Source organism: Lytechinus pictus, chromosome 1 (genome assembly GCF_037042905.1).
Source record: "Lytechinus pictus isolate F3 Inbred chromosome 1, Lp3.0, whole genome shotgun sequence".
NCBI lineage: Eukaryota > Metazoa > Echinodermata > Echinoidea > Temnopleuroida > Toxopneustidae > Lytechinus > Lytechinus pictus.
In genome coordinates, this window is record NC_087245.1 from 42,322,824 (window position 1) to 42,334,744 (window position 11,921).

Genomic DNA, 11,921 nt, shown 5'->3' on the forward strand with positions numbered 1-11,921 from the left:
TCTCCTTTAAGGTCTAGATTTAAGTTTCATTGTTAAAATATCTCATCTTCCAGTATATCCCCAAACAGAAAGATGTTTGTATTTCGTAAGTGACTAAGTGATTCATGCGAGGAATAAATGAAATACAATACCTTGAGCATTGGTTACAGTTCTGTTATTTTTGTAAATTAGATGTTATTTGGTTGCCATGGCAATAACTTGAGATGTAATTTACACATTTAGCAACCAAAATATCTTTGTTGAGCACTGTAAAATTAGGGGATTTAAAGATAAATCATATTCTACAACTTTTTTTAATCAAAATTTAATTTTTCTGGGGAAAAACAAGCCGTTGCCATGGCAACGGACCAATTGGAACTATCTTGATGATCTTGAATATTTCTAAATTTCATATGTATTCAATTAGGAGCCTGAAAAGTATCATTTTGGTCATTTATATCATGTTTATTTACCATTTACATGGGAATGTATGTTATTTTGGAGAAATTATTCCGTTGCCATGGCAACGGCCGAAAATGGCATTTATAAATTTACCTCCCATTTTTAAAATAAATCTTATGGCATATACTAATACTTGTGAAAGTTTCATGCTTTAGACATAATTTGCACAATTGTTCGGCTTATCTGCTCTACTATAGTGAAAAATTCATATTTTTTAAATTTTGTGGTGTATTGCCTTTGTTTTTTTTCTCAGGATGTTGCTAGTAACCTGATGAAAGAGAACCTTCCCAAAGGAAGGAAAAGTATAACCTCTTGGTTCTGGGGAAGCTCACCCAAGCCATCTACACCAAAGAAGGTATGATCGTTTAAAACAGAAGAATATTCAAAACTTTCTTGTTATTATCACGCCATGAAGAGCTTTTCCATAGTAAACTTTTCTGTATGGGCTTTTGTTGGATTAGTGTAAGAAATGGGGTCTTTTATATTTATCATAAATTAGTCACTGCTCTCTCTTTTTAGTTTCTGTATAATTTGCAAAAGAATGAAAAAGACATTAATTGCAGCTTAAGCCTCCACCCACAATACATGTAGGCGAATGCTGGAGGCATTTTGTTAACAGGTCATCGTTTCTATTTTCATTCTTGTATTTTGCTTTCAAATTTTGTGCAAGTATGCCCTCTATGTAATAGGAGACAGTATGATGTGATTGTTATTATTATTATTATTATTTTTTTTTTGGGGGGGGGGTGGGGGTTATCAAAGTGAAAAATTTAAGTGATCAACTTAAAACTATTAATAATAATAAGCGGCCTGCCAACCAGTACGTTTTAGCCGCATTTAGTACGTTTTTGCAACCAAAATACGGCAGTACGTTTTTTCTTTGAAAAATACGTTTTTTGTATTAAAAAAAAAAAAAAAAAAAATATATATATATATATATATATATATATATATTTTTTTTATACTAAATCGTAATTTATTGAGAAAAATAATCTCTATATGTCTCTATTTCATAAAACGTACACAAATATGGTTAATAGATCATTTTAATTTCAAGTAACTTTTTTTTCAATCATTTTGTTAAAACCAGTGTGAAGATATACGCATGTTTTAATGGTTTTTTTTTTCATCTGCAGCTTGAGCGCCGCGATGAGCGAGTGCGCCAAGCATTTTATTATGAAATACACTTTTTTGGGGAAAAATACAGTTTTTTTAATCACAGAATACAGTTTTTTATTCCTAGAGGTTGGCAGGTCTGAATAAGCCCATTGTTCAGACAATGACTTTACTTCTACATGTATATCCATCCTCATTCAATTTTTTTTTAAATCAGGAGCTTGCTACAGACTCATTTCAGGATGATCTCTTGATTCAACAAGAAGAATATGAAAGGTAATTATCAAGCTTTAGGTTTTAGTATACACGTATAAATCTTTCCCAAGACCACCTAAGAAGAAAATATGTAATCAACTAACATTCCCAAACTCCCCATGGTTTAAGATGAGCTGTACCTGTTTATTTCTGTGATCAATTCTAATCTGAGGTCTTTCAACATCGAATTTAGATTTTATGCCCCTCACCGCTCCTTCAATGTCGAATTTAGATTTTGTGCCCCTCACCGCTCTTTCAACATTGAAGTTAGATTTTGTGCCCCTCACAGCACGGGATTTATGTAGTGACTGAGAAGATAATCAAATCAAATTAAGTTAAACTTTCGTTTGATCTTTTGAGGACACTCTAGGGATTTGAGAAATTTGACTTTGTATACAGTCACAATCGGCCTTTGTGGGTAACACAGTGATGTTAAGACTGACGTGATAGTAGACTGACGTTAGGACCGACGTGATGGTAGATCAAATAATAGACCAAATGTATTTGAATATTTAAAAACCAAGTCGTTATAAACTCAAAATGGGTTGGAGATGCGAATTATTTGATTATTTATTTGTTCACAATAAATAATAGTTGTTACTGGCTTGTATTGCTTTAGTGGTGTTTTGATCCCGAAATAAAGTGGTTATATCTCACAATTCTCGAAACTATAATCCTGATCTCATGACCATCACCATGGTAGCTCACAAGATACACTCACACTTCAAGTACCTCCCACACAGGACTATGAGATCAATTCAGCCCCACAACTATGGAACAAATATATACAAATAGTAATTGACGTATAAGAATTATTGTACAACGCCTACTTAGCTTGTTGTACGCAAGCAAACGAGAGGCTGAATGTCAAACATTCGTACCGTTGCACACACGACGTACCATCCAAAATGTACCGTTGCACGGCCGGCCTTAGAATGTTACGTCACAATACGATTTTATTCATTGCGCTCAGTAAAATGAAGGTGCAATATACGCGTATAGCTAGCCTGCTGGCTAAATGCGCAATGCTGCCCAAGGTCATGTGCGCTTGTGGGATTTTGCGTTTCGCTCTCAATATTTTTGCTCCCTTTTCATAGATTACTGCAGGGAAAACCCCTTATTTTTTAAATATTTTCGCTAGATTCTGAGGCGTTGTACAACACAAATAGCGAATATTCACATTCGTGCAATGGTGCGATATTTCGCATTTGGTGAAAGAAAGAAACACTCTATTCAACTCGGCTAACGCCTCGTTGAATCGAGCATCTTTCTTTCACCATCGCACTCATGCCTAAGACCCATTCTAAGTACCATCCCTGTTTCAATTCTTGGTTTCAGTACTATGCAGAGGAAGGACTCCATAGAATCTGGTCCAAACTCTGCAGACGAAATGGAGATGGCCGGAGAGAAATCGCAGAGGATGAGAAGAGGAACAGAGAGATATAAGAAAGCCATCAGACTGTCATCTGAACAACTGGTATGTGCAATCCTTTCCTGACATTTATTCTTATACATGTTCTTTCTTTGATAGTATTTTATCCTTTTTGACATACCCGTGTGCAAATTTTTGCTGCAATCGCAATGAGCGGCTGAAGGGGGGGGGGGCAATTTGGACCCCCCCTAGTAATAACCGGGTCTGAAGTGACTCAATTAAAATCGGGTTGAGCAGAACTACTTTTTCTGCATTTTGTGTCTTGGAGCAAAAAAAGAATGAAAGAGGTGTCTTTTGGTAAACATGTGTGATTTCATCCTATTAATAGTTGGGATGGATTTCTTATATAAAAGAACTTGTAATCGAGTCGAAAACGCAGCCCCATAAGCATTACCAGATTTATGCTGGCAAAAACGGGCAGCATAAATAGATAACAAGACCAGAATACAGTGAAAAGGTTAGAGGTTAGACATGTTGTATAGTCTTTGTGTTGTGCATGGTTGTATGATGATGTCATGATGTTGGTTACATGTGTCACTGTATTCTGACCTTGCTCGCTCGACTGCTCACACTCGAGGCATAGGTGAACCTCCCTGATATACCTGTGTAGAGTTAAAGTGGCTTTTGGTCACAGATAGTAAAAACCAGGGGCCGATTGCACGAAAGGGTCTTTGCAAGGACCGTCTTTCGTGTCGCCCGTTTTTTATGATGCGCCATGTGAAACGCATTTCAAATAAATTATCTGCAATCATATTTTATTCGTCCGTTAAAATAAACAAACTATTTGTTTATAAAATGATGTGATATCTCACAAAGTTGTATAAATTTGATTTAAAAGCAAGCTTACGAATTGTATTTGTTTATCATAAATTTCAGAAACACCCCGCTTATAGCGCATCATAAAAGATGGGCGACACGAAAGACGGTCCTTGGAAAGACCCTTTCGTGCAATCGGCCCCATAACATCTGATGGAAATCATGCATTAAACATCAGCTTTCTGACCAATGAACCGTCGGGCCATTCAAGTTTACTTTGCATATTCAAATTTTAGTTCTTGGTCATAATGAAGCTTTCCTATTGTATTGAAACCAGTAGATTGATTCCTCAATTGTATTGTAACTCCCACTGAATTACCCTCGATGTTGTTAGGCTCCTAAACAACATCAGTGTTCCTGGACAATTGAAAAGTTTATGTATTCAAATTATCTGGCAAGTTTACATGTGAATAACAACCCCTCCTCTGATCTCCTTATTTGCCTCATAGATCTCCTTATTTGCCTCATAGATCTCCTTCTTTGCCTCATACAATGTAGATCTCCTTATTTGCCTCATAGATCTCCTTATTTGCTTCATAGATCTCCTTATTTGCCCCATAGATCTCCTTATTTGCCTCATAGATCTCCTTATTTGCTTCATAGATCTCCTTATTTGCCCCATAGATCTCCTTATTTGCCTCATAGACCTCCTTATTTGCCTCATAGAACTCCTTGTTTGCCACATTTGCCACATAGATGAATCTAGATTTCAGAACTGGTTGCTTACAAGAAGAATAAAAGTACTTTCAGTGGGTTATGAAATGGGCCAGGCATACATGAAACCCTCCGTTAGAAATTACCATATAAACAAAATTAGTCTGTTGGCTGCAGAGCTTGTATTGTTGTACCCAGACAATATGTACTTGACTTGAATGTTTTCAAACAATGGCCTTTCCAGGGAACCTAGAAACAAGGCATTCCTTTCACCTGTAGATGCCTGATAATCTGGTATTCCAAATTAAGAACAACCTTGTTTGTGCATGGAATGTGCTGTTGTGTGTATTTGGGTGTGCTTGCAATCAGGCAATGCAACTGAAAGGCAAGTCTAAAGCCCCCATCACACTTATTCCGAATCAAGCAGAATTGGCCTGAATGAAAGGACTATTGTTTGACCACCAGTTGGTCATTCAAATCTACTTGGAACACCGTTCGAAAATACCCCTCGAATGTTTTGAACATGACCAAAACCTTCGGGACGGCCAAAAGAAATGACAAAAATATTTCGAATGCACCCAGAATGCAGTCAGAATATTTAGAATGCGCCTAGAATGTCCAAGAATGTTGCACGAATTATCAATCTGACTCCATTGCGGCTCATTTTGACTAGTGTATGATGATTCACCTGGTCAATTTACTGAATTTGAACTCCAGTTTGGTGAATTCATAAGTTCCTCCCAAAAATTTCTAGATTTTTTTCGTTCCAGCTTCTGCTTGATTCCTGCTGATTCCGAATAAGTGTGATGGGGGTTTAACAAATTGATTTATGAATGAGAGGGAAGAGATTACCATTTTCAATTATATGATTTGATGCATATTTTTTTCGTTTTTGTTTTCCATAGGCTAAATTGAATCTCCAGCCGGGAGCTAATGAGATCCGATATTCAGTGACAACTCGTTACCAGGGTACATGTGTGTGTGAATGTACCATCTACTACTGGAACTACAACACCAAAATCATCATCTCAGATATCGATGGTACTATTACAAAGTAAGATCATTAGGCCCATAGCGCTCTGATTTGATTGTGAAGGATATAAAGTAAAAGCGTGTTTTATTGATTGAAATGTGACATCTGCATATTCATATCATTTATATAAAACTCCTCAAGTATGGAGTGTGCTGAAATTTTCTGGAAATCTTGTACTGGTATTTAGTTTTGGTAAATTTCCCCAAACGTTCATGTCATATTCCAACTCGTTGCTAGGTTTTATTAATGCGTGTACCACAAACAGTTATGGTGTGAAAGATATGAATGAAAAATGTATTTAATTGGATAAATATACTGATTGTACATCAAAACTGTATTAGATCAGATTTCCATCGTAAAAAAAATCCCCAATGAAACACAAAAGATGAAAAAACAACGAAATACATTAAAAAATTTGGCTTTCACAATTTTTCTGTGTGGAAACTAAACTGGGCTATGTCATACCAGGATATACTTGAGGGGGTGGGGGTCCATTTGACCCCCCCTCAGATCTCGGCTTGTGATTACGCGATCGCCGTGAAAATTTGCACATGCGTAGAGCCAGATGTAAACTACAATACTGTGTTGTAAAATTTTCAAGAAATCAATTATTTATATTTTTTAAATTATGCAAATAAGCATATGAAATTTGCCCTAAATTTAATAAGGGTAAAATAAGATAACAAAGATGACATCTGGGGAAAAAATGAAAATTTGAAGTGAAATTGGGTGTTACATATGCAAATAATGTTTTTCATGAATATATTTGCATATTTGATTCATAATGAAAAAGAAATTCAGTATTGCTTAATTTCTTTTGTATCTTCTCAGGTCGGATGTCTTCGGTCAGATCTTGCCCGTGCTAGGTAAGGACTGGACGCACATCGGCGTTGCACAGCTCTACTCCAACATCAAGCTCAATGGCTACAGCTTCCTCTATCTGTCGTCCAGGGCCATCGGTCAAGCCAGGCTGACCAAGGGCTATCTTAACAGTATTCAGCAGGACAAAGCTTCATTACCCGATGGCCCTCTTTTGCTGAACCCCAGTTCTCTCTTCCAAGCATTCCATAGGTAGGTGTCAGGCAAAATTTTTTATTTTGGGGGTTAATATTGCCTGAATGTTCAAATTTAAGTGTTGTCATTTGCAGTAAATGGGGATTTTCCAGGGTTTTTTTTATAGCAAAATGACCCCAAAGCCCATGTAATTTTTCTCGTGTAGGTATACCAGCCATTCACACTTTATTGGCCTTCAAGCAAAGGGTTTTTTTATTTTTATTATTAATAGATTTTTCCCTCTTGTTGGATGGACAACTTGGCATGGGTTGATAAAAAATATCAGAGTGCGCACACCTTTCCACGTGTTGAATAGCTTACTGTAAATTAAGTACAAAACAAAAAAAAAATTATTATATAGAATGTACACCAGAGTTAGAGAAATTAAAAAAAGTGATTTCAGGTTACAATTTTTTTTTCCAATTCATATTTTTCCTGAGGGGCGAACCCCCAAGAGAAAATAGTAATTTTGCCAGTACAACCATGAATAATTTCCTCTGTACCTTCGTAATATTTGTGTTATAGATCTTGATAATCTAGTTCTTGTACACGTAGTTCATGCTTTATAATCTGAACCAAAATATTGATAACGCGCTGCACTGACAGATATTTTCCTAAAGCCACGCGCTCAGCGGAGCGTGGATTTGTGCCTTCCCGTCCCTTCGCAGGACTTGCCTGGTTGGTTGAGTCACCTCACTGACCGGTGCGCCCCAAAAATTGCATGATCTGTGACGTCAATGATGGAATATCATTGGTGCACTGTTCCATCATGGATAGTAGTAAATTTTCTTTAGTGGGTGTTTCTTTTTTCAACATCGTCGCAAAATAGTAAGAATATGTTAGGTCACATGATGCTATTTAGACCAATCAGCATACAGTATTTAATTTCTGTAGGATATAATGTAAATTATGACCATTTTAATACTGATGGGTGCGCTATCATTATAGATACATATTGGGTGACGTAACAAAAATGGGGCGAGTTCTAGACGCATGGCCCTGTTTCTGCAAAAGCAGTGCGCATTTCATCATATAATACAGTTTTTCATTCCTCGAGGTCTGGTATGAACCATTCTCATGCTCAATCTTATCTAATCATGTGTGAATTTTCTCTGTTTTTCACAGTGAGGTGATAATCAGAAAACCAGAGGAATTCAAGATCAAGTGTCTGAAAGACATTGAATCTCTCTTCCCATCTGGCGGCAAGCCGTTCTATGCTGGCTATGGCAACAGAATCAACGTGAGTACAATCATATCATTGTTTGTGGTATGTTTACATTTTGTATTATAGATGAAGGATTTGATTTGATTCAGACCAGGGGGGCGTTTCATGAAAGGACTTGTCGGACGTTTTATCTGACAAGTCCCATTTTATCCGACAATTACCATAGTAACAGTACCTCTCAGCCAATCAACATCAGAGAAAGATGTCAGATCTGACAACTTGTCAGATGTAAATGTTGATGAAACACTCCTCAGGATATAGATCTAGGCCACTGATTGCTGTGAAAAATTTGCACTCGCCTGGAGCCGGATGTAAACAATGTAAAGTTTTTTAAAAATTGTTTTATATTTAATCATATGAAATTTGCCCTAAATTTGTGTGTTTTTCATCTAACAAATATCTACACAAAATTGCCGAAACACAAATTGTTATTTTTGATGAACTTTGTCAGGGATCTTTTTGCGATCATAGATGGCATAAAATAAATCCATTTAAACCAACGGAAGTGACTTTCATGATTTTGGGTTGAAAAGCACAATTTGCATTCATGGAATCACGTTTTTGAGCAATTTTGGGTCTGGCATGCGCTTACAAAATGTTGTGTAATTTTGGAACTGCGTATTTGGGCATCGCAAATTTCATCTCAAAAGATGCGCAAGTCTTGTATGTAAAAAAGTCAAACAATTTCTTGCAGCGGCATAGTGATGAAATTGCAAAATTGACCTTCCCCAATAAAAAGGGTTAATGTAGTGTAAGCTGACAAAATGGCCAAAAAAGTTCGCTTGAAGGTATTGCTAATGTATTGTATGTGTGACAAAATGTGGCAACGAATCCATCATTGTATTTTCTTTCTTGGACACATGGGCTGTTGGTATTTACTACTTGAGTTAATAATAAACACAAGGGAAAGGTCATCTGTGAAATAACAATATTTTGACTTCATGCTTTTTTTACAGGATACGTGGGCATATCGAGCTGTTGGTATCCCCGTCTCTCGTATCTTTACCATCAACCCCCAGGGGAAGGTCACCCATGAAATGACAAAGACATTCCAATCATCGTAAGTATCCAGAGTGATGATATATAAGGAAGCTTGTTTAGATATTGTAGTAAATTCTTGAGATATCTCTGAACTCATTGACAGTTGCACTTACGAATCATTTCATCGTTCATCTCTTCATGTCTAGGTATCCAAGAATGAAAGACTTGGTGGACCATGTGTTTCCGCTTCTTCACCGGCAGACCAGAATGGCCTTTGATGCTCCTGCGGAGTACAGTGGATTCACCTACTGGCGGAACCCTCTGCCTAATATTGCCCCCGATGATGAACTCCTCAAGTTGCCATGAAGTACCATGTATTTTTTACTTCTCCAATTGCAGACCAGAATGGCCTTTGATGCGATCAGCTTTATGTGCAGACTTGCAGTCAATCCCCGTGTTTCCAACCGAATTGTCCAGTTTTTGAAGTTTTTATTTCCCTACATAACTGAACATTCAGATTTGGGTGTCAATTTCTGTATTCAGGTTGAGCAAACACACTCAGGTACAGTAATTCTTGAGGGTGATTTTTTGTCTCAAGGTATGCAAGTCCAAAAATGCAAAAGCTCGCTACCATGGGCCCATGAGGGACAACTCCCCCACTCCCTCCCTCCTCCCCCCTCCGTCAATTTACTCCCTTGCAATAATTTGTTCTGTTTTCTGCATTTCAAATGTTGGCAAATCTGCAACTGTGGGGTACTAATAAAGTCATATATAGTGTTAACCATGCAGGAAACACATGGTCAAGATGATTAGTAGTAGTTGAAAGCGATTTTTAACAAGCTTTGTGAAATAAGGCCTTGATAGAGGGAACCCATTGAATGTAAAGATATCAACCGAGTGCTGCTATGTCTGACATTGCCTGCGTATCGCACGTCTTTCAGGTACATCATAGTAGCTTCTGTATTCAATGTGTGGTCGTTGCTTTCACTGTATGATGGAGTTGTGTAAATATGGAACGTGTGTTGCCAAATTCTCAGGATAAATATTGAGATTATATGATAACTCATATATCGAAAAGGCATATGAAATAGTGAGCCTGTTGGTAGAGTATCACAGTCACAGTCTGTAAGCAGTGCGAGGTATCTACCCGATTATGCAATTTATAAGCATCCACTTTTGATAGAAAATCATGTATGATCGTACATGGGTCCAAATGTTATGCAGAATTTGGATGCGTATGAAAGTGAAAGTTGTTTCTTTTCAGATAATTTGCTGCAATTGTTGAGAAACAGATATTTTGCTGCAATTGTTGAGCTGATCTAGTCTTTTTGTCAAAAGTGGGCATTATAGTACTATTAATTTTGCAAAAATCTTGTGTATTATTTTATACAATAGTGATATAATGTGTTGCATCTTATGTGCTTGCATATAATGTTATATTTTGAGCTTCCATAAAAAAAGTATATATTAGAGCTATTTAAAGTAACATACGGCTCACTTTTATTGTCTCACCCGGTGAAGGCGAGACTTGGGGATCCAAATGTCGTTTGCACATTATGACACACAACTCCGCAACCGTAAGTCACTTTTCACCCAAATTTGGGTTGTAGTTGTACTGAGATGACCTGCATGTCATCGGGCGATCAGAGGTCACATGGTAAGGCCAACATTGAGGACTGTTAGTCCATCCCAGTCCCAGTCATTTCACAATGCTGTTGTGTGTCCTTGCAAAACGTGGCGACATATATTTCCCCTGATGAAAACTTAATTTTTTAAGCTGCTAGCATATGACATTTTAAATTCTTTAACCCTATCGAGGCTGGGGTATTTTGGGAGTTCATATGGCCCGGAGGGGGGGGGGGGCGGCGCTCCCAGTCCCCCCTTTACATCTTGGCCGTTGACTGCGCGATCGCACCGAAAATTGGCACGCAGGTTGTCTGGGACATAATCTACAAAATTGTATAGTAATTTATTTCATGCAAATTGCTATTAAGCAATTATGCTAATTTATGAGAATTAGTATGCGAAATCATACTTTTCCCCTCTAACTCCCCAAATAAAGCTCCAAATGTTCTAATTTTTGGTATAAAAACTCTTTGTGGTGTTCCTAGCAAAGTGTACGTGAAAAAATTGCGATATCAATTCCTTATGTATTTCTTTGTTTTTGGACCTTTTGTTTGGGACTCTTCTGAGATCATAAACAGCATAAAATGAATACATTTAGACCAGCAAAACTAAAAATAATCATATATTTATGATTTTTGGTTGCAATTTTTGGTCTGACAAGCACTCACATAATGTTGCGTAATTTCGGAACCGCGTATCTGGGCGACGCAAAACTGATCTCAAAAGTTGCAAAAGACTTGAAAGTAAAAAGTCACCGAGCAACGAGGTCAAAAAATTTCATTCAGCGAAAAATATTGCTCGGATCGTTGAACTTCCCTATGGCCCGTATTCTGAACTTGGGTTTAAATTAAGCCCTGGTTTAAAGTGGTGGTTTAACTATGGCACGAATCCCCAACAGTAAACATTCAATTTATTAACTCATGACACCCAAATTGTTCATAATTGTCTCGGAATGATAATTGAAGTATTTTTATATGTTATGAATGCAAAATGAAACAAAATAGTAAAAACATAAGTAATATACAATATAAACAGAATTTTTGAATTGTTGACTTCCCATAATTTTAGTACCGAGTTAGACCATGGTCTAAGCTAAACCCTACTTCAGAATACAGGCCTATCAGTTTAGACCAGGGTGTGATCTAAAAGCCAGCTCTATCTATCATGTATGTATATATGTGCAATTGATTGTAATTTTAAATATTTTTATTAGTAAATGCACTCGTTGAATGAAGAAAAACAAAATTGTTCATAATGCTTCTTTGTTGAGTAGAATTCTTGGGGGAAGG

The 11,921-nt window shown here is 37.0% G+C and overlaps 1 protein-coding gene across 3 annotated transcripts in view; it reads left to right on the top strand.

Annotated features, from left to right (window-relative positions):
- Positions 1–11,879, top strand: part of LOC129267496 (phosphatidate phosphatase LPIN2-like) — a 28,793-nt gene extending 16,914 nt beyond the window's left edge. For all 3 annotated transcript variants that reach the window (XM_064103358.1, XM_064103370.1, XM_064103366.1), the window contains exons 10-17: positions 695–796; positions 1,775–1,833; positions 3,151–3,289; positions 5,620–5,768; positions 6,579–6,818; positions 7,926–8,040; positions 8,982–9,085; positions 9,213–11,879. In XM_064103358.1, the coding sequence (XP_063959428.1) occupies positions 695–796; positions 1,775–1,833; positions 3,151–3,289; positions 5,620–5,768; positions 6,579–6,818; positions 7,926–8,040; positions 8,982–9,085; positions 9,213–9,372 (1,068 nt within the window). In that variant the 3' untranslated portion in view covers positions 9,373–11,879. The remainder of the gene's footprint in view (positions 1–694; positions 797–1,774; positions 1,834–3,150; positions 3,290–5,619; positions 5,769–6,578; positions 6,819–7,925; positions 8,041–8,981; positions 9,086–9,212) is intronic.
- Positions 11,880–11,921: the final 42 nt, after the last annotated feature.